This window comes from Populus euphratica, unplaced genomic scaffold (assembly GCF_000495115.2).
Source record: "Populus euphratica unplaced genomic scaffold, PopEup_1.0 scaffold4.1, whole genome shotgun sequence".
NCBI lineage: Eukaryota > Viridiplantae > Streptophyta > Magnoliopsida > Malpighiales > Salicaceae > Populus > Populus euphratica.
The window spans coordinates 517742-540407 of record NW_011499859.1 but is presented as its reverse complement, the minus strand read 5'-3'; the positions used below and the strand labels follow the sequence as shown (position 1 = coordinate 540407).

Here is a 22666-nt window from a genome sequence, read left to right as displayed (position 1 = left end):
TCTCTAAAAACTAGGACATGGTGACCCAGCAAAGAAGTGTCTAAAACTTAGATTGGCTGACAAGTTTATGCTATATATAAACTCGTATAAATGTATCATTAACAACTAAAATTGAAGGCTTAAAGAGATTGAAGAAAAAATAATGATTAATAAGAGTTAAAACTAGTTAATTGTATAGTAGTTACGTGATCCATGTTGTTTTTTCTTATTGAAGTAGTAGTATACTAGATAGGTTGCTAACTCGTAAACGAAGTTTTGTCAAGGAACTGATGGACGTAAATGGAAAAAATCTTGTGGGTTCAGTAATAGCATCAAGAAGAAAAAAAGACATGGCAAACAAAGTAGTACAGAAACAAAAGACTAAGTAATATGTGTTTTAAGAACTTAGACAAATGTGACAATGCCAAGTCAGGCCAGGTCGCTAAGTCTTGAGCAAAAACGAGTGCAAATGTAAACAGAGATGCAAGGAAGTTAAATGGGTGACGCTGCCTCTTATTGCCAATAAATTTGTTTACAGAAGTTAAAGATAAAGCTGCCATCCATTTGCTGCCCAATGCTTCAATGAATGGACCTAAAAATAAAAGCTAGTTATCATACAATGAAACAGCTATCAAAGTATCCTTGACAAACGTAAGAATACAGAAGATAAAAAAAAAAAGATAACAGCAGTGCATTGAAGAAGAATGTACGAATGGACAGAAATATCATGGCATGGCGACATGCAATGCTATCAATTCAAAAGAGCAGCTTAATAATTTCAAAACAAATAAATGAAAATGTTGTCATGTGAGCGGGTCTGGCAATGTTTTAGAAGGGGCAATACCAAAATTTCAGGATTTTGAGATCAAAACCTGAAAACGCTTGCTCTGTTGCTGGCCAAAAAAAAAATTCGCATCAGGAGTAAAACAATGTTTCCATGCAAGAACAGTAAATCCAGGTAACAGAGTAAAACAATGCATCAATCTATATTAACTTGTCTAGAGCCTAAAAGATACAGAGGTGAACCCGTCACAATACATGAGCCAACTCAATATCAGCATCCAAGATATAATGTTCTAGTTATGAAAAACTAGAAAAAAGTGTTAGAAAGGCATTTCAGATGCTAAGATAGAGATAACTATAGGCTGGTGTTGATCTACACCACCACGCAAAAAACAAGAGCAACATACCAAGCCAATCACAACCTTGTTAAGTAAGAATCATTAAACAGGCTAAAACGGGGCAGGAGCAAACCCGAAACCAAAAAATGAAGCGCTGAGGGTGAAACAAAAATAAAAACAAACCTGAACCTAAAAAACATAAGCTGTAAGGGGTCAAAAAACGTGAAATCTGAAATCAATGCATCAATTGATTCATTGGTATATAGAAAAATGACAATAAACCCGTGAAAAAACAACATACCAGGAAAATAGAGCCACCTCATTGAACCACCCTTGGAGAGGGACAGCCTCCTGAGAAGTGGAGAGAAGTTACAAAAATGAAAAAGAAGCTGGATAAGTAGTAGCAAAGTATGATAGGAGATAAGCAGACAGAGAAGCGAAAAGCAAAGGAAAGAAATAGCAGAGAAAGAAAAGAACCAAAGAGATTGGCCAATAGTCTGGGAAAAGAAGAGAAACCAAAATCCCAATGCAGCAAACATCCGCTCCAGTAGAGAACACACTCCTACAACCTTGAAAAAAAAAAACCTACAAATAAGAGTACAAAATGCACAATACAAGGACGAACTGAAATCTGAAACAAAGAGAAGAGAGTAGCCAGGACAGCATAAAGGAGAACCAAAAAACAAATCAAGGGAGTCGATTGTTGTCGTTAAAATTTGGCAAATCCTGTAGGAAAAGAAAGCAAACAGAAATATAAATCCAAGCTAAAGGTGTAGCACAACCAATCCAAAACGCAAAAAAGGGGAAAAAAGACAGGGACCAAAGGAAGCACAGTCATTTTTGATGGAGAAAATTAGAAGGAAGCAAAATCGAATAAAAGGGTTGGGGGAAAAAAACTGCGAAGGACACAGCCTAAACCAAGGTGGCAAAAACTTCAAAGAAAATGAAACGAATTAAAAGAACAATCAAAAGAAGATGGCATCATTACATAAACTAAGCTCAGCATCACTACATCATAATATCATAGTCTCTGACAATTGATACGAAGACAGAAGTTCTCTTATGACTGAAATAAGGAGCAGAGTCCTAGAAAAATGGTTCAATTGAGTCATAAACACATAAGAAGTTCAATAAAACAAATCTTAATTACACCAAGAAAGAAGTTAAATAAAAAATAGAGAACGTTTCTTGTTTAAAAAAAACACTGTGGGTAGTGCCAACGGTATGGAAGCTGGTTAGAGGATATACTCCTGCCATTAAAACCATTCACCGTGAGGTTACGCGTCCAACAGGCTTTCCCTCCTCCATTTAGCAAACTTCTCCATGTTATTTCTGATGCGATCTGTTCTCAGGATCTCCAAGTTGAATTTCCCATGAATATCTCCGGAAATGCTCGCAACGAAGGATTGTTTGATGTCTTTGACAATGTCGACAACTTGTTTCATATTTAACCTGTGAGCAGGTGACTCTGAACAGCACAATTGAGCCAATCTCATAATGAGCGACAAGCTTGTAATTTTTGCATCAAAACATTCTTCATCATTCTCCATCAAACATGGATCGATTACTCTGGCTATGTGATTTTGTACCAATGACTCCTCCACCCAATTCTTCAAGCACATTTCTCCATAAAACATCTCATCCGTCGGCTTCTTTCCCCTGAAAGTTTCCATCAGCAAGATGCCAAAACTATAGACATCAGATTTTTCAGAAACGGTTCCATACAGTCCACATTCTGCATGTAAAATTAGAGTTAACGGTAGGATCTGATGACGTTACAGGGCTGTTGTTCAAAAAATTAAATCCATTTAAAAGGTTAACAAAACACTATAAGCTCATGCTTGTCAGAGAGGCAAGGCTATGATTGGTTTGATCTACATGGAATAGGTTTGTGAATAATGTGTGTGTGTAACAAGACTATCAAGAAGCATTACCTGGTGCCAACCAATTGTGCACAAAAACTCGCTTTGTTTAGTAGAATCCTGTTCATCTGGATCTAGAATTATGGAAATGCTATAATCACTAACGCGTGCGATCATATCTTCGTTTAGTAGGATGTTGCTTGGCTTTAAATCACAGTGAATAATAGTCCTTAAACAATTGTAATGGAGGTGTTTGATTGCTGCTGCAGTGTCGATCATCACGTCTAGTCTTTGTAGGATATCCAAGTGGTAATTGTGAGTATGAAGCCAATTTTCAAGGTTGCCATTAACCATGTACTCCATCACCAAGGCTTTAAAATTAATATCATTCAAGCTGCAGAAAATGGTGATAAGATTCGGATGACTGGCATTACACATTACTTCATACTCGACATCGAAACTACTCGAACTTCTTTCATCTTCCACATCGAAAACCTTTATGGCAACTACCTTTCCATCGCTAAGTGTCCCTTTGTATACTGTACCGAAGTTCCCAGAGCCAATTACGTTGCCTTCATCAAACCCGTCTGTTGCAAGTCGAAGTTCTCGGCATGTATATCTTCCATAAGTAATTATGTTTGTGCTTAAGGGCATGTTCCTTTTCGGGCATCTTAAGAATAGGATTGTGTATAATGCCACCACAACTAGTGCTAATGACAAAATCAATTTTATATAGAACATAAGGTTTTTGGCTGATCCCCTGTGACCAATTTTGCAAGGTGGAACTTGTAGGCGAGGTGCACCGCAAAGTCCATTGTTCATCATGTATGACTGAGCTGAGAAGTTTCTGAAAGGTCCCTCACTAGGAATTTCTCCCTCTAGTCCATTGAAAGACACATTAAAATATTTGAGATGCAAGAGTGTCTCTAAGGACTTGGGAATAAGTCCAGAAAGATTGTTATGAGAGAGATCCAAGAACTCCAAGCTTACTGCAAAACTAAATGACCGAGGAATAGGACCTTGCAATCTATTTGTGGCCAAGGACCTTGCAATCTATCTGCAAAACTAAATGCATACCATCGTGAAGAGGAAGACGATAGGAATCTCCGTAGAGTAGACAAGTTACCAAACCATGTAAATTGATGTGTGTTTGAATGCTTGAATGATCTAACAACCAAGTCCAGAATGGAAACAAGCACTACACCTAGAGTTGATAGAATAACTATTGAAGATATTTTCAGAGCGAAATTTCAATAGGTTCGTAAGCAAATCGCTTGATAAAAAACAAATTTAGAGGGCACTAGTGAAAGATTGTCTCTTCAGGGACATAGTGAGCCATGACCCTGCAGAACAACTAATTGACAAACAGACTTGGTCAGATTATAGATATCATATGGCTAGAGAATCAGATATGGCCAATGTGAATAATAAGATCAAACCTTGACATGTCACTTTCTAGTGCATTTTAGTGCATTTACATAAAAGCAAAAATATTTCAATAATAGATGTTGAAAGAAGAATTCTGAATTCTGTTCAAGGTTACAAGTCCTATAGTCCTCTTGCAAAGGATTTGACATGAAACACCTTCTGGAGCATGGTTACATAGGATGCATAATGCATCTACTGCAGAATCTATGGCAATGTCTATATCCAACACAATTAAGGACATGCTAAAAAATTAAAAAAGAAATGGCAGGATTATACCACTGAGTCGATTCCTGGAGAAATAGATCCCTCGGAATTCGGGGAGATGATTGAAAATATCCGTTGGGATTTCACCCGATAGGTTATTGAAATTTAGATCAATTGTATACAGTGAAGATCTGCTGAAGATGCTGGAGGGCATGAAACCATGAAGCTGGTTGTAACTGATATTGATTGTTTGCAATGAGGATATATTCCATAATGATAATGGTAAATTTCCTAAGAAAAAGTTGGCTTCTAGCGGCAAGCTTTTGAGTTGAGGTAAGGAACCTAAGCTTGGAGGAATGTCCCCGGTGAATGAATTGAATCCAAAGTCAAGATACTCCAGGTGAAGCAATTGAGCTAACTCATTAGGCAGGGTTCCATGGAAAGTTTTGTTTCTAATGGATAGGAAAGCAAGGAATGATAGGTTTCCAATCTTTAAGGGGATGTAGCCAGAAAGACTCGAGAGAAAGATTCAAACCACTCACTCGGTAGCGCGGAGCACCACAGGTGACACCAATCCAGCTGCATACTGAGGCAGTGGTGGACCCATTGTTTGCCAAGACGTTATGAGAATCATTAAAAAATTTATCTTTCATGGCTAGAAGAGAAGTCTGATCGGTGGAATTATTGGTGAGTACCATTCCTACGCAAGCCAGCAGCGAAAAGACCGAGATGAACTCAAGAAAGCAAGTACCCTTCATGGATGTCAGACTGTCAATCGAGATAAATATAGAAGTACGGTCCGGAAAAACTAACTGTGGAGGGTAAAATCACCGGCCTTCTGAATACCAAACGATAAGCTATAACTAGTTTAGGAAGCAGAACTGACAAGAAGGTGCAATGACTATCATTTTCAAGGGCTTGAATATGTTTTCTGTGACATCATCAGTATATTTCGCGTCGTAGGAAATCAAGAAACAACACCTATCTTTAGTCCGACAGGGAAAATGAGGAGAAGTTGACGGTAGGGACAAAGAGAAATGCGAGGAAGGCGAGAAAGAAAATGCACAGAAATGTGACATCATCATTAAGCCATGAGCAGAAAGATTTCCAAGCAATTGCCGTGTTAAAAAAATCGAGGAAAAGAGAGAGAGAAAAGTCATGGACAACCGCGTAGACCAACTACGGAGGTACCTAAGCATTGATGCTGATGCAGGTGCGCTGTATTCTTTCCAAATGTTGAAGAGTATATAATTTTCCACTCACCAGGCTTCTTTGTAATTTCCATGAAGGCTACGGAAAAATGAAAATAAAGGGGTCGAGTAGAAAACAAAATCTTGATCTTCCTCTTAGTCTTCCTCGTGATACAAGAGTTTTATAACGGCTTAGGCTGAATGATACAAGAGTTTTTTTTTTAAATAAATATTTTTCTTAATTATTTTTATTTCTTCTATTTTAGTTTACAGGCTTTTTCCTATTTTTTTTCTTTTCAGTTCTTTTCAGTATTATTAAGCTTTTCTAATTTTTTTATTTGAAAGAAATATTTTTTCTTTTTTTCTTTTCATATTGAGTATTAATAAGGTATTCTAGTTTTTTCTATATAATAAATTTTTAGAAAATTATATTTAAATATTTTGGAAGTCTTTTCATAATTATGAGCTCTTGATTTTTAAAGGCTTTGATTTATAACTAATTCAGTTATATTTGTCTTCCTTCTAATACAGTTGGTATTAAAATTGAGTTATCTCATTAACCTTAAAAAACCTTTTAATATTGAGATTTTTAGCAAGCTCATTTATATAATTATTTGTTAGAATTCAAATCTCGTTATATTGAAGGAAGAAATTAAGTATACAATTGGTAACTAATTATTTTTGTCTAATTTTACATCTTTTATCTACTTCAAAGTAGCCGATCTTTCTTGTTATGTTTCTCAAAAATAAAATAAAATAATTACGAGAGAGAGTTGGAATTTACCCCCAATCAGTTTAATGTTGAGAAAAATAATCTAGAATAACTTTTGTCGCTATTATCAAAATAGATGTGGCCCTCCAAAATTTCAAAAAAAGAAGAAGAAGAAGAAGAAGGTAAATGATAAAGGATAAAGGTTGAAGGAGTAAGAAGCAGAGCATATGGCCGAAGCAGCGGTTTCTTTTGTTATACAAAGGCTCGCTGATTCGCTTGACAAACTTGAATTTCATACCGATGTGCGTAGAGAAGTAGAGCGGTTACAAGATGAACTCAGGAGGATGCGTTGCTTCTTAGGAGATGCTGATGCGAAGCAAGATGTGGACGAGAGAGTGTGTAATTGGGTGTCTGATATCAGAAATGTCGCTTGTGATGCTGAAGATCTCATAAGTTTAACCTGAAGATTAGTCCTCTTATCAGAAAATACACTTCCTTTGTTAAGGAGTGGAAACAAAGATCCAAGATTGCCGAGGATCTTGCTGCCCTCCGTTCCAGACTCCTAAATATCTCTGCCAGCCGTGATACTTACGGTTTCCAAAACTTTGGAGAGGGGACTACTACTGCAAGTGAGACAATGAGGAAGCTGAGAAGATCATCTCCTCGCAGCGAGGAAAGGGATATTATTGGCTTGGAGGATGATACGGCTAAACTGGTGGAGCAACTTATTCAAATGGGGGATCGTTGGAGTGCTGTTTCTATAGTTGGAATGGGCGGTATTGGTAAAACCACTGTTGGTATAAAGATATATATTATCACGGTGCCATCAGGGCTCGCTTTCCTTCCCGTGCTTGGATTTATGTATCGCAGGAGTTTAGTTTAAGAGATATTCTGCAGCAAGTCATAAGACAAATTGCATCGCCGAGAGAAAGGCTTGAAGCTTTGACAGATGAGGAGTTGGAGGACTCGGTGCATGAAAATTTACGGAGGAAACGCTTTCTGGTGGTTTTGGATGATATCTGGAGCACCAAGGCCTGGGATTGCCTTAAAAAGGCATTTCCCACGGATAGAAGTAACGGTAGCAGATTGTTGCTTACAACTAGGAACAAGAATGCTGCTCTGCATGTAGATCCTCAAACCACTCCCTATGATTTGGAATTCCTAAGTAAACAGAACAGTTGGGAGTTGTTCTGCAAGAAAGCATTTATTGATGGCAGTGACACAACTTGCTCACCCTTATTAGAGGAAATTGGGAAAGAGATTGTGGAGAGATGTGCTGGTTTACCACTGGCCATTATTGTAATTGGAGGCTTGCTATCAAGAAAAAGGAGGCCTAGAGAATGGGAAAGAATTCTTAACAACTTGGATGCATAGTTACGAAATCACATTGATAGCCTCTACTCGTGCTCTAGCTCGTCTGAGAGCTAGATGTGCCTCGATTATTTGTCTCTTGCCTTCCGCTTTCCTCAAGTTAGCTTCTGCTATTTCAAGAGTTTGCTGAGCTTCTTGTGGATCAATGTCACTCCCCTTCTCCGCATCATTTACTAAAACAGTAACCTCATTATTGCCTATTCTAGCAAAACCGCCCATCAGAGCCATCGTTAACCATTGGTCATTAATTGCTCGAGACCCAAATGGCGTTTCCGCGATACTTGCTTTGAGCTACAATGACTTGCCATTTTACTTGAAATCTTGCTTCCTTTATTTAGGCCATTTCCCGGAAGATTATTCTACTCATGCCCATAAATTATTTCGGCAATGGATTGCAGAGGGTTTGATTCCACATCAAGGAGAAAGAATGGAGGATGTTGCAGAAGATTACTTGAACGAGCTGATAATGGAGGATGTTGCAGAAGATTACTTGAACGAGCTGATAATGGAGGATGTTGCAGAAGATTACTTGAACGAGCTGATACAGCGAAACATGGTTCAAGCAGAAAGAATGAGTGTCAACGGGAGGGTCAAGCAATGCCGTTTGCATGATCTGCTACGAGACCTCTCCACCTCGAAGGCAAAGGCACAGAATTTTCTTCAGATTCCGGGTGATGAAAATTTCACATCTTTGGCCAGATGCCGTCGCCATCCAGTACATTCTGATTCTCTTTTGTCTAGCTTGGGATTTTTCAGTCCACACCTCCGTGGCTCCGTTCCCTCCTCTTCTTTAGAGTTGTCACTAGAGTTCGTTATCGATATTTCATTGGTAGAAATGTCTACGGTTTTTGTGAATTATCAAGTGCCAATTTTGACTACATTAGCAGGAATTTCAGACTGTTAAGAATCCTAGAGTTGGAGGGTATATCATGTGACAGAATTCCAAGCACAATTGGTGATCTGATACATTTGAGTTACTTGGGATCGAAGGAGACTAGCATACAAGTGCTTCCATCAACTTAGGTTCTCTGTGTAACCTGCAAACTCTTGATATTGCAAGAAATCTTCACCTTAGGATAGTTCCTAATGTCATTTGGAACATGAGAAATTTGCGACACCTTTACATGTGTGGGCAATCTGGCGGGTTCCTGAGAATTGACAACCTTAAGCTTTTGCAGACTCTGTCAGGGATTGAAGTCAGCAGATGGAAACAGAACAACTCTGCACATCTAACTAGTCTTCGAAAATTGAAGATGAGAAGAAACTTGAGCTTAGACACAATTGCAATATTTGATTCCATTTCAGCCCTTTTGCAACTTCAATCCCTCTACCTGCGTGCTGAAGGTGCTGAGTTTCCTACACTTAGTGAACTTGGCTCTCTTCACTCCCTTGTCAAGTTGCATTTGAAAGGTGGGATAACACGGTTGCCCAGTCTGCAAGAGTTTCCACCGAATCTCTCCTAGTTAACATTAGAATACACCCATCTTGAGCATCCATAGAGGTTCTAGAGAAGCTTCCAAAGTTATCGATTTTTAGATTAAAAGCAAAGTCTTACAGTAAAGAAGAACTGGGAATCTCTGCCAATGGGTTTCCTCAGTTAGAGTTCCTAGAGTTCAACAGCTTGGAATCCCTAGCAGAATTGAAAATAGAAGCAAGTGCATTGCCAAGGCTTGAAATATTTCAAATTGTCAATTGCAAGGAGCTAAGAATGCTCCCTGCAGACATGAAACTCATGACTAGTCTCCATGAACTGGTTGTTCAAGATATGCCAAGATTCTTTGTACGTCAGACTTCAAGGCGAAGATCTTCAGAAAGTCCCGCATATTCCTTTGATTAGATGTTTGTGATTGGCTATAGCTGTGTTTATGATATTCATGTCTCAGCTGCAATGTCAGCCATATCATATGTTGGCTGTAAAATATTTCTCAACAAAATTTGTCATTTATTCAGTTGATTCATCTGTCCTTGTCGATCTACCTATAACGTACACATTTTCTTACATTTTAATTGTATTGAAACTTCTTTCCGTTTTGTGTATAAAGATGATATTTTGCCTGAGAATCATATATGCTATTTTTATCTTCCATTTTTTTCATGTGTTGCAGGACTCAAAAAATGCATGCACTCTCACTAATTTCTTTGCCGTTCAAGATCAGGCCTCTATGAGGGGCAGTCATTTTCCTTACAGCAGGTGATTCAATTTGTCCTTGGAATAGGGCTCAAAAACGAGAAATACCAATGGGCATGAAGTCAAATACATTTGATGGCTCAACTGGATTTTTCCCTTCTGTAATAGAATTGCCTCACCATTTTCTCTTCATTGCAAGTCAAAATACACAAGTTATAAATGCAGATCACTACCATTAACAAATCACAAAGAGCCACAACACTTTTACTTGGCTTGAAAACTATTTCCATGATCATATCAGGAAGATTGGAGCAATATAGATAAATAAATAAACAAGGTTACAAACATTTACTAATCAAACTTGCACTTTGTCAAAAGCAAAAATTCAAAAATGAGATCAACCTCACCGTATATTAAAAATAAATAAACAAGATTACAAACATTTACTAATCAAACTTGCACTGCCCATAACAAAGTAGCCATAAAACCAAGAAAAGCCATTACAATAGAATCCCTTCCGCCATAGACAGACCCTGCTGAAGTTGGAATAACAGAGGCAGGGTTGTTGCTCTTAGAAGAAGGTTGTGAATTAGTACCCCCTGGATGTGCTTGTGGCGCGCCGATCGGTGAATATGCTCGATTGCTTGCTACATTTACCTGAAGCTTCATTCCTCCTAGACAATGTAACTTGTTGCCACAAACGAAGTACCTCGTTCCAGGGTTTGTCAATGACACAGTTGTGTTCCCAGTAGTAAATTTTCTTAGAACATTGGTCATGTTGCAGCTGTCGAAATCTTCTTTCTTTACCTCTTCAACACTGTGGGATGAAGAGTATTGAAACACTGCAAACATTAACAAGAAAAAAAAAATCAGTCCTGTAGCCATTCAATTCTTTCTACTTTTACTCTGGTGAGTAGAACATTAACCATGTTGTAAAATACTTACTTAGAAGGTCCCCAACAGCAAATGTCTTGTCCTGTGCCCACGTATCAATGTCAGTGCTTATGTCCCAGCCTGAATTATCACCTACCATGTAAGTTGCTGCCTTGCATGTTACTGCTAGGCCAAGAACAGCAAGAGAAAAGACCAAAACCAGCTTACCCATTGATAAATGAACAAGTATGGCAAACACGAGAGGGAGATGATCAACTATAGCTTGTATATATATGTGAAGGTTGATTAAGATCAGATGACCTAACTTCAAATTTGCGTGACTTGTGTTAGTTTCTTTTCTTTTTTTGAGTTTGTTGTATACAACATGGTTTGTTTGAAAAAATGAGTGAAGGAATAAAATTTCCCCATTGCCCTTTCAATTTATATATCTACTCCAAGAAATTGAAAGGACACAAGACTAAAGAGAATTTGGTTAAAGACATTCTTATTTCACATTTTAGAACTCAATTCAACATGAAAGGAGCATTTTCCTCCACCGACATTAAAGGAAGCTTTTAATTAATTTAAAAAATGTCGTGCGCTCGTGCTCCATCTATTAAGAACAGGGTGATTCTCCAAGTTCTATATTTTGGTCATTTTAATCCCTTCACTATTCTTTTAGGCACACCAGCCCCTATACTTTCTGTTCATGGTTGTTCCAGTCCCTTTGTATAAATTATGTCACTACATGGCTACCATGTGTCGCCACAGATGCACTTACAAGTGAAGATAAGGACCTGCAAAATGACAAGTTGAAAGTATAAGGACTGATGAGCTGAAATCTAAGAAATATGCGACTACATTGTAGTTACCCTCCATAACCTCCGCTAATGTAACATCTTGTCTCTTGTTAGATGGATTGGGCTTAAGATATGGTCAGTAATTCCTCAGTCGATGAGGGTGGTCGAACCATAACCCATGGTGAGATCACAATTTCTATTCATTTTCTTTTGAGTTGGTGAGGTGGGTGAGAGCGAAAGGTTTGACTGTTATGAGGAGGTTGAACCCCTTCCAACCCCGCAATTTACTGTGTCCCATGTCTACCGGCGAATCGCACAACACATTGAAATGATTGCTTGAAGAACAGGAGATGATATATAGTCAAAATAAATTATACAAAAGTACAAGAAACAGGAGGAGGAGGAGGAGGAGTTCCACCAACGTATCCGTTGGTTTAGACACATATTTGCATACGCAAAACACAACTCTTGTTTTAAGATCACGATGATATGGAAGACTTGATGAAAAAAATTGTATAAATCCTTCTGAAAATAACACATGCATTGCTCAAAAGACACATGATATATGATATTGGTGAAAAAAAAATAGCAAGCTGAATGGACCGAGTAGAAAACACAGTAGCTTCAAAAACTTCCAAAACCTCAAGTCAGTACATCAGAAACATAGCAAACTGAATGGACCGAGTAGCTTCAAAAATTTCCAAAACCTCAAGTCAGTACATCAGAAATAATCTACAAATTGTGCAAAAAGACTAAATCAAATCTTGTATGTTTGACAGGAGTGAATTGCTGCATCCAGACCAAATATCCCAACATTAGGCCATGTGAAGTGGAAGCACAATGCACCTGGTCAATTCTGGACATCAGACATGCATATCGATAGAATTTTCCAGTCTCTAGGGATAATAGGACATGAATTGTACACTGAACGCAATTAATGCTGTAAGTGAGAAAGGGTTTTTTTATATGACTGAGTTTATGTTTTAAAGTTTTTGTTATTTGGAAATATATTAAAAATTTTATATTTAATAATAAAATATTAAAATGATTAAACAATATAAAAAAGTAATTTTAAAAAAATTAAATTTAAAGAAAAAACTCGAAGCTCATAAATGAACTGGGATTTTGAAAATGAACCGCTGGTTTTGAAAATCCTGAACAGATTGGGGAAAAAAAACTATGATACGTGATTTAATGATAATCATTTGAGATATTAGCCCTTAATGATTATTGATTCAATATTGAGTTGAAACTATATTAATGTCATGTAAGTCATTTACAGGTATGGACATCCCTAATGTTGTTTTGGGAGTCCTGTAAGGATATTCAACATTTAATACAAAATATCAACCATACAAAAAGTAGGTGGAATAATTAATTCGAGGGCAGGCTTATCCTGTCCAGCCTTATGCTTTCAAGTATGTTTTCGATAGGCTTCTCTGTTTACTTGGATGCGTTGTTTTGTTGAATTGTGCGGAGGCACATACCTCTTTTAGAGACTGATTGATTCTGAGTCAATTAGGTTAGCTCACATCCTGGATCCAATGGGATTAAATAGGTGTAATTTATACTCGAGCTTTGGACCTTTAAGGACGTTCCATAACCCATTAATTTTTTAGACTCGAGCCTTAATCGTATCACGAATAAAGTATTTTAGGTGTAAATTCCAGTCCATGATGCAGACAAAGGTGGATGGTGTCTTTCAAAATAATGGCTAAAATCAGACTTCTTCCTTGGCATCTAAACAAGTAATGCAATTTTATGGTTATACTTGATTTCTGGTATTTTCATGATGTAGCCGTGAAGCAAGGGCCTGACTTCTGGCAACAAAGATATATCAAACAAGCTTTTGCATGTGTGCGATTGGATCAAGCAGTTCATAATCGTGATGCTCTGTCCTCGTCAAGAAAATAACAGGACTCGATGCCAATAGTTTTGAGGAGGGTACAATACAAGATTACAAGTGGGCTTGTGGCTTAACACATGGTCAACAGACTAACAGAGAGACTCCCTTGGCCTAGTTGATTTTACATGTGCTTTACATGCCAAATCCATTTCAATCTACAAGCTGTATAAATCCACATCTTTCCATTATTTCCCGGCAAAGAGTTAATCTTTTGTTTTCTAGTTTTATGGATGGCTGGATGGGGAAAAAAATAGATATTTTTCCTAGTTTTGACACAATGTCCGCATCCAAATAACGGGGAAATTAACATTTTACAGCTTTTACTCTTCAAACTTGTCTGCGTACAAAGCACTAACAAACTTAGGAATCAAGTCTAATCGTAACTTTTGACACAAGATTTTCCTATATAGACCCCCCCCACTTCTAGATTCCCCAATTTTTATCTTACCTGCATATCCTTTGGTACTCTTTGAGCCTTTTCTGAGAGGTTTTTTGGCTGGGGTTTAGAAATGCAAGAAAATGGGAGCTCATGCTCATTTACATGTGGCAACACTGCTCAAGAGAGGGGCTTGTCATATGTGCCTGATTGTTGTATTTCTATGCCTGATTGTTATATTTCTAACGTTGTTACTTATGGTTTATTGTACAAGAAACGTGTTGATATCATATTTCAATGGCTTTGTGGATGTTGATTGGGTTGATGATCTTTCTACTCGAAGTTCGACAAGAGGATATGTTTTTTTCATGGGTTGCAATGCGGTTTCATGGTGCAGTAATAAGCAACCGACAGTTGCTTTGTCAAGTATGAAAGCCTAATATAATGTTGTCTCTCTTGCTGTTCAAGAATATATTTGGTTGAAGAGACTGGTTAAAGATATGTTCAAAGAAATCAAAGAAGCCGTGGGCATTGGATGTGACAACTTAAGTGCCATAAGGTTGACATCCAATCTTGTTTTCCATGTTTTTCTTGTGTTTGGTTTTGCAGTATCAAACAATAAAACAATATTTTCATGTTTTTCTTTTATTGTAGTCTAGTGGATGCAGATACAATTGCAAATCTGTTTCTTGTTTCTTTGTTTGTTATATTTTTTTTGTTTGATAGGTTGACTCGGTAGTTGCTCCAAGATACTAATTAAGTCTAAAAAAAAAGTAAAAATTAAGCATGCAATTAGCCTTATAAATTCTACTTGACCCGCCAAATCAACTCATAATCTAAGTAATTTGAAAAAAAACTAGGATAAACTTTTATTTTTTCAAGTAAAAATTAAGCATGTAATTAGCCTTATAAATTCTACTTGACCCGTCAAATCAACTCATAATCTAAGTAATCTGAAGAAAAACTAGGATAAACTTTTATTTTTTCAATATGAAATTGAAAGTCTGTTAGTATATATATTTTATATTTATAAGAAAAAAATTATATTTTTTAATGTATGATAAAAAAAAATTATTTAAATATTTCAACTTAAAAAAAAATATTATCTTTTCATTGCGGAATAAAAAATCTTTTAAAATAATATTTTAAACTATATTATTTACAATATATATAACTTACATCCACATGGGTTATTTCTTAACTTTTTCCTTTAGAATATTGAAATTTTAAATATTTTTTGTTTAATTTTCATGAATTATTTGAGAATCTGACTTTTTGATCAGGTCAATCTTAAAACTGAATTTGATAATTATAGCTAAAATATGACAAATTAACCATTTTTCTCTCTCTCTTTTTCTAGTGACTTTCTTAAAATATTGAAATTTTAAATATTTTTTATTTAATTTTTATGAATTATCTGAGAATCTGACTTTTTGATCAAGTCAATCTTAAAACCGAATTTGATAACTATAGCTAAAATATGACAAATTAACTATTTCTCTCTCTCTCTTTTTCTAGTGACTTTCTTTTTTATTTCTCAAAATCAAGGGTTAAATCATTAAGCAAATGAAATTTTGGTTGGAAACGCACATTACAAAAACCACAAGGACCAAACATTCTTCAAACTGAAACTTCATGGACTAAAATGACTTTTTAACACGAAAGTGACTCAATTTAATATTTTATTTTTAATTTAATCACACTTCTTTTTAATTATTTTTTATATATAAATTTAAATCATCATCATCATCGTTCTGGCTTTATGTTTAGGAATATCCTCGTATGAACTTCGAGAGTTGAGCGTAAATATTTGGGAAACAGATTTGGGCAATTTTCTAGAAAAGACAAATCAGTATGATTATGTCGGCTAATTGAGCTGAAATCAATTATTGATGGTAAAGTCTAATTTCAACTCTAAAATCTGTAATCGACGCCGGGCCTTGCTTGTAATTGCACCAAGGTAAGCAATCATTTGTTGGAGTCAAGGCACAATATCATTCTACAGAAGAGAAAAAAACATGTTATGAGCTTGGACACAATGCTTACTGTATCAAATCACAGAGAGAATTATTGGTTTATAGTTGATCTAATTGATAAAATCATTTTATGAATTATGTAATAACATCTCAAACTTCCCTTGTTGGAGCATTCATTTCATGGTTGATTTTAAAAAGAAATAATTGCTAATCGAACATAAACAGTTTTTAAAACAAAAAGAAAAAACAAAAAGAAAATCGAAGAACATGCAGCTAGCTCTCGTCAAATTCAATTTCCTTCGAGCAATGCTTTTGCTTTCCAAGATCGTAATCATGATGACGATGATGATTGCTCTTACTGTCCTATACAGGACACGAGCATAGGTGGATAAAGAAAATGAGAGGACACGGAGGGTACGTACGACGTCAAGACGAAGCTCGAACAGCCTGACTTTGGTTTTGAATGATATGGATGATACATTGATTTTGGTTTGTGGGTTTTGTGTGTTATTCAATGTTATGATTTGGGTTTAATTTCTTTGTTTTTTTTGGGACAGCGATTATTTGTTTAAGCTTTTGCTAATTGGGGATTCTGGCGGTAGCAAATCATGTCTGCTTTTGAGATTTTCTGGAAGTCATAATTTCTTTTCCTGAACTCATTAAGAATATGTTGGGTATTGAAATAATTATTATAATTATAATTTAAAAAAATTATTTTATAAAAATTATTTTTAGTTAAGATTGGTTTGAAAAAATAGATATTTGGTTAAAATTGTGGTTGAAATTGAGGTTGAAAAAAAATAATTTAATGTTTTTGGTTAAAATGCTTTTAAAATTAAGGTTATAAAAATACTTTTAAAATTGAGGTCATAAAATAATTTTTAAAAATATATATTAATATTGATGGTTTTAAATTTAAATATTGTACAATTAATTACTCCTATTATATCATGAAATAAATAATACTTTATATAAAATATTTTTTATTATTTCATTAAACTATTTATAATTCTATTGCGTACAAAATTCATCCGATAAGAACTATAGTTTTCATAATTTTTTGAGTGTGTAATAAAATTAAATTTCAGATATAAAATTAATATTACAGTATGAGTGAATTTAATTCACTCTATACTAGTTTTTCAGGAAAAAATATTGTTCACATCACAATGCAAATAAATTTAATTTACTCTAAACTAGTTTTTTTAAAAAATATTAATAAAATTAACTCTAAAAAAAAAACATATGTGAACAGTGCAAGTGAATTACACTATTTATATAAACAGTGCAATTCACTCGTGAACAGTAGAAATGAATTGCATTGTTTATTATTTTTAAGTATACAGTGGAAATCTCTTGTATTGTTTATGTTAATTGAACTATTAACTAAACAGTGCAATTAACATGAACAGTGCATGCAGTGTTTTTTATTAACCGCGTTTCGAATGTAAAAATTATATGGGATTTATGCACAACAAATTAATTTTTTTTTATCAAACAACAATAAACTGTATTTTAATTAAAATATAGCTGCAGCCACATAAATAAACACTTTTTAAATTACAAAGGTTTGATGTATTGGATTAGGTCTAATTTTTCTGTTGGAGCTAATATTTTTACCTCAATTTTTGTGAATGAGATTATATTCTACTATGAATATGTTTGTTAAGACTCTTTCTTGGTGAAGATCCCCTTCCTCTTTGGGATCACTTGGTCTTAAATTTTGTTGGTATCTTGTGTCTTAAGCTCAGATCGAGGCAACATTTCTGTTTCTTTTGCTTTGATTTTTGTCCTTGTGAGACGTTTCATCTCTTATTTATATTCAAGTTCACGGTGTTATTCTTTAAGTATATGAGCTCTTCTTATATTTAAACAAGGGGAAATGGAAGCTTGGGAAGATGTTGTGGAGAATTACATGCCTTTTTGCTGTGATATTAGCTTTTGAATTTTATAGTTATTTATGCAAACTTGCTTCTTCTTTTTTATCTTTCTAATGCAGGATGATTCATATCTGGACATTTACATCAGCACAATTGGAGTTGACTTTGTGAGCACCAGAGAGCTATCGATGCGCGCAAATGTTATTCTGATCTGCGAATGTGACTGGTAAAGTGGATTTTCTGTTTCTGTAGAAAATTCGCACGGTGGAGCAAGATGGAAAGACCACTGAACTTCAAATTGTAAGATACCCTTTTCATATTCTGAGATATTGTTTGTTTGGTTTTCAGGGGAAATCTAATTACGGTGAACACCTCAAGTTTTAAACATATATGCTCAAATCTAAACGAGATTTGAGCATATATTTATAGGTCTGGGTTTCCTTTACTATAGCAACACGTATACTGGTTACATATTTGTCAATTTTATTAGGAAAATCTTGTCATTAAATATTTAGTTAGTGTTTGTTATTATGGTTTAATTGTAATTTAAAAAAAAAATTATTTAGCTTGAAATTAATTATTTTTTATTTTTTTATTGTTGTGATGTTAAAAAAATAAATTCTATTTAGCTTGAAATTATTTATTTTTTATTTTTTTATTGTTGTGATGTGTTGATGTAAAAAATAAATTTTAAAAAAATATTATTTTGATATATTTTCAAATAAAAAAATATATTTAAAAATAATTTCTTCCAAATAAACACTTAAAATAAAAATTTTTGTGTGTTACTTTAAAATGGTTGAGATTCTAAATGATTTAGTGGATGATAGTTTATAGTTTTTATAGTTTAAAAATATATTTTACTTTAAGAAATATTTTTAAGTGTGTTTTAAAAATATATTTTACTTTAAGAAATATTAAATTTATGTTTTTAGTGTTTTTTATGATTTTAATGTGTGAATATAAAAAAATTAAATAAAAAATAAAATAGATTATTTTTATGTATTTTTAAATAAAAAATATTTTTTAAAAGTATATGCTCCATAATACCAGGATTCTTATTCATATGAAATATCAACCATTCGATCTTTTTCAAAGCATACCCTAATTATGCTTGAAGGAGCCATATGATGCCGTATTTTGTGATTTTTTTTTCCAATATATATTTTGTTTTTTGGATTATAAACCTGCTTCTATAAACCCGTGTCTGATATTTCTGTTATTTATTGCGTGTTTTTCACTTTGAGAAAAAGAACTTACTAATTGAAAAAATAAGAAAATAAAGAAACAAAAGGAAGTTACAGCGTACAATATCTCTCTTTCTTATTGTTTGTTCAGTATTATGATGTGAAGTGTATTTTAAAAAAATTATATATTAAACTGATTGTTTTATATTTTATTATTTTTAATATCAATACATTAAAATTAATAAAAACATCAAAAATATCAATCTGATAATTTTTCAAGATAAATATATTTTTAAAACACTCATAAATGCAGTTCAAAATCCCAAAACAAATGGTGTTTTAGTTTGACAGGTGGAATCTAATTAAATACAACCCATATTCATAAAACGTTTTCGCATTTGGTCATTGCATTTAATTTCTTTTAAATTCCATTATTTCAAATTATGTTTATATTATTTGATGTGATCTAATTTGAAAAATATAATTTAGATTTGTTGTGATCAAACAATTGAAGGAAGAGGGATCAAGATCGATGCTAATAAAAGTGCTAAAGGTATTACAATACCATCCTTCACTTCCAACCAGAAAATATAGTTGGAGATTTGGCGGTTGTTCATGTAATATTTACCAGTTTAATTGTTAACTAAGCATATCTCCTACTATCATCATGAACTAGCTTTTTTGTCCATGTTTTTCGGTGAGGCTGAATTAATTTTTTGAATAAAAAATAATATTTAGATATTAAAAATAGATAAAAATAAATAAATAAATAAACAAACTATTTATGATAAATACGTAAAAATATTAATTAAAATTAAACCAATATAGAACATTTTATTAAACTTGCAATTTAGATTATATGACTAAAATAATCTAATTAAAAAATTATAAATTTTTTTTAAAAAATATATTAATTGTGTAAACTCATGATCCTAATCATTAAACTTAAAGCATCAAATATAAAAAATCACAAAGTTTGATATTTTTAAAAATAAATATTCAATGATGAAATTGAGAAAAAAATTATAATCATACAAAATTTTTTTAAAAAATAGCAATTCAAAAATAATAAAATTATTGTCACAATTATTATTAATAAGTAATATCATTACCATTACTATTATCATTATGATTATCATCATCATCATTGTTATTAATACTACTACTATTATTATTAATACTACCATGACCATCATTATAATTATTATTGCTATTAATATTATTATTACTATTGTTGTTGTTATTATTAAAAATTATAAACTTGATTCGAAGGATATAATTCAAAATTATAAAAACATAGATAAAAAGGCCAAGAAAAGCAATAAAAAATAAGAGAAAATTGACCAAATTGAAATCATTATTATCATTGAAAAAACCACATTCATAAACTTGATTTAAAAAATAAAATTGAAAAACATAAAAACTTTTTTAAAAATAAAAGTAGAAGAATTGAATCAAAATACCTTATATATATATATATATATATATATATATATATATTAAAAGGCAAGAGTTAAATTGAAAAGAAATAAAGCTTTAACAAATGAGAAAATGAATAAAAAAACAACAATCAAAACTAAAAAATCTAAATTTGAAATAAAAAATAACGAAGAGGATCATGATATATTCACAGAGATATAAAAGAGAAATGAAGGAAGAAAAAGAAATGATCATCGACAATACATCTGTCATATTTAAAGAACACATGTCGTCTATAATAAAAGAAGAGATGGATTGATTAAGATAACGAAAAAGATTTTTTATTATCAAAAACCGTTATACATGCTACCTAATGTCCATGGTTGTTCCAACATGCTGACACTTGCTCTGTATGTGTCAATAATTTTTTAATTAAAAATTATTATTTTAAAAGAAAATTACATCACTACTATTAACCAAACTTACAGTTAATAACAAAAATTAGGTTAAAAGACTCAAATATCTCTTATTATAACAAATTAAATGTTTTGCATTCGAGAATACATATGTAATTTTAAAATATATAAAAAATAAAAAATATCTAAATACTCATAGTTGAGATAATTAATTTTTTTTATTTTTGAGGGGTATTTTAGTTATTTTACTATTCATAAAACACCGAATAAACATGAACATCTCAAACAAAAAAAAGAAGTTATAATTAATATATTTTTTGAAAATACCAAAACAATCTTGCTCAGAAGACATACAATTTTTCATGAAACAATAAAATAGTCATTACAGTAATGAACAATAAAATATGAGAGGGGTTATGGTGAAACCTCCCTCTTTTTTATTTGTTTATTAATGTTTTTATTAAGATTGTCGTCGGAGAGTTTAACGTGACATGTAATTGTAGATATAAAATTAGTGAAATTAGAAATTATTTATTAATTACCAACATGAAGGTTCTTTACCATTCACAAAAAGCATTTGATATACATCTATAAATATCGAATCCAGTTCGGATATGGACATGAGATACCTATATAATTATAAAGTATTCGTCCTTGACAGCATCTTTGAAATTTAAAGACTAATTTATATATAAAAAAAAATTAAAAAATCAAGATCAAGAAGAAAACTAAAAGAGCTACGCTGTAGAGGGTTGAACTCTGCACAGTCTCGGCTTGATTGTGGATTACTTGATTTTTTTTTTCCTTTTGATTATATTTTTTCCCAATTGCATCCAATAATGTGCTGTTTTTTATGTTATGTGCGCTGATAATCTCTTATCCTTGGGGGTTTTTTTAGATTTTAAAGTTTTTATAGGATTTAAAATTTTGATTATAGACAAATTTAATGAGTTTGGTTTGAATTTGTAGTATAAAGAGGTAACTAAAAGAAAAATGATAAAATTAGAAGTAAAAGGCGACGACCAATCTCAGACTTGCACAGAAAATTATGTGCTGTCCATGTATTTCCCTTCAACTTCTATTATGGTCCTATAAGTTCTTGAATTTTCAATTTTAATCCAAAATTTTATTTATTTGCTTTTCAGGAATGCTCGTGAGAGGAGAGAGTTAGTCATCGATAAACGAAGGAGAAAAGAGAAAGCTATAGATTGACTATTTTCGAGCAATAAAAAAAATGATTGTTATCTTAATGAATTTCATTTAATAAGAGAAGTACAATTTATATATCTTTTATATTTTATATTATTGGAATAGAAAGATTAGGACCCGTAAAGTTTTTATAATCTGATTAAATTTCTGTTCTTTAATTAATTAAATGTTGATTTAAGGTTAAAATAGATTTATTAAAATCTTTATAGTGTTTTCGAGTAAAAACATTTGAAAATTATTTTTTTGGTCCTGTAAGCTAGATCTTGACCTTTTGACGACTCTTTAAGTGTTGCCATCTAGACCAGAAAATAACATTTTTTTTGCTTTATTTTTTTCAAAATAAATAAATAAAAGGATGAATGATATTTCTTTCACTATTGAACATAAAAAAGAAGAAGCTAGACATGCGGCTCTAACCTTCCGGGCCAAGGCATTCTCGATTTTCTTTCTTTTAAGTTAGGCGTGCTCTTTTATGTGGGTTTTTTTTCAATTTTTTTTTTTCATTTTGTTTTAAAAGCATAGTAAATAAAATGCTTGACATTATGTTTGGATCAGAAGTTATTTTTTCCATAATTTTTAAATAATATTTTATCTTTTTTATGAGAATATTAGCAATTTAATTTTCAATA

General features: G+C 33.0%; 3 protein-coding genes and 1 pseudogene across 3 annotated transcripts; 1 reads left to right on the top strand and 3 right to left on the bottom strand.

Annotated features, from left to right (window-relative positions):
- Positions 1–112: 112 nt before the first annotated feature.
- Positions 113–1860, bottom strand: LOC105124175 (uncharacterized). Its single transcript, XM_011024075.1, has 3 exons — positions 1402–1860; positions 1284–1289; positions 113–571 (listed from the first exon to the last, which is right to left on the bottom strand). The coding sequence occupies exons 1-3, from the start codon at positions 1637–1639 to the stop codon at positions 312–314; spliced, it is 504 nt and encodes a 167-aa protein (XP_011022377.1). The 5' UTR covers positions 1640–1860; the 3' UTR covers positions 113–311.
- A 196-nt stretch (positions 1861–2056) lies between these two features.
- On the bottom strand, positions 2057–5201 carry LOC105124425 (putative receptor-like protein kinase At3g47110). The gene is made up of 5 exons (XM_011024446.1): positions 5137–5201; positions 4777–5046; positions 4506–4632; positions 3035–4015; positions 2057–2759 (listed from the first exon to the last, which is right to left on the bottom strand). Exons 1-5 carry the CDS (start codon positions 5199–5201, stop codon positions 2739–2741), a joined length of 1464 nt encoding a protein of 487 aa, XP_011022748.1. The 3' UTR covers positions 2057–2738.
- A 1502-nt stretch (positions 5202–6703) lies between these two features.
- LOC105124174 (probable disease resistance RPP8-like protein 2) lies at positions 6704–9925 on the top strand (annotated as a pseudogene).
- A 454-nt stretch (positions 9926–10379) lies between these two features.
- Positions 10380–11143, bottom strand: LOC105124173 (stellacyanin-like). The gene is made up of 2 exons (XM_011024073.1): positions 10941–11143; positions 10380–10837 (listed from the first exon to the last, which is right to left on the bottom strand). Exons 1-2 carry the CDS (start codon positions 11098–11100, stop codon positions 10446–10448), a joined length of 552 nt encoding a protein of 183 aa, XP_011022375.1. The 5' UTR covers positions 11101–11143; the 3' UTR covers positions 10380–10445.
- Between the last annotated feature and the right edge of the window lie 11523 nt (positions 11144–22666).

Bases quoted from the DNA above. Each gene is read 5' to 3' on its own strand.
- LOC105124425 (XM_011024446.1), bottom strand. From the start codon at position 5,201: ATGGGTCCACCACTGCCTCAGTATGCAGCTGGATTGGTGTCACCTGTG. The intron at 4,633-4,776 runs GTATACAATTGA...TTAATTTTTTAG, and splicing joins ATCTTCAGCAGATCTTCACT to CATGTCCTTAATTGTGTTGG. The intron at 4,016-4,505 runs GTAACCTTGAAC...TTTTGCAGATAG, and splicing joins GCAAGAGGACTATAGGACTT to ATTGCAAGGTCCTTGGCCAC.
- LOC105124173 (XM_011024073.1), bottom strand. From the start codon at position 11,100: ATGGGTAAGCTGGTTTTGGTCTTTTCTCTTGCTGTTCTTGGCCTAGCA. The intron at 10,838-10,940 runs GTAAGTATTTTA...TAATGTTTGCAG, and splicing joins TGCTGTTGGGGACCTTCTAA to TGTTTCAATACTCTTCATCC.
- LOC105124175 (XM_011024075.1), bottom strand. From the start codon at position 1,639: ATGTTTGCTGCATTGGGATTTTGGTTTCTCTTCTTTTCCCAGACTATT.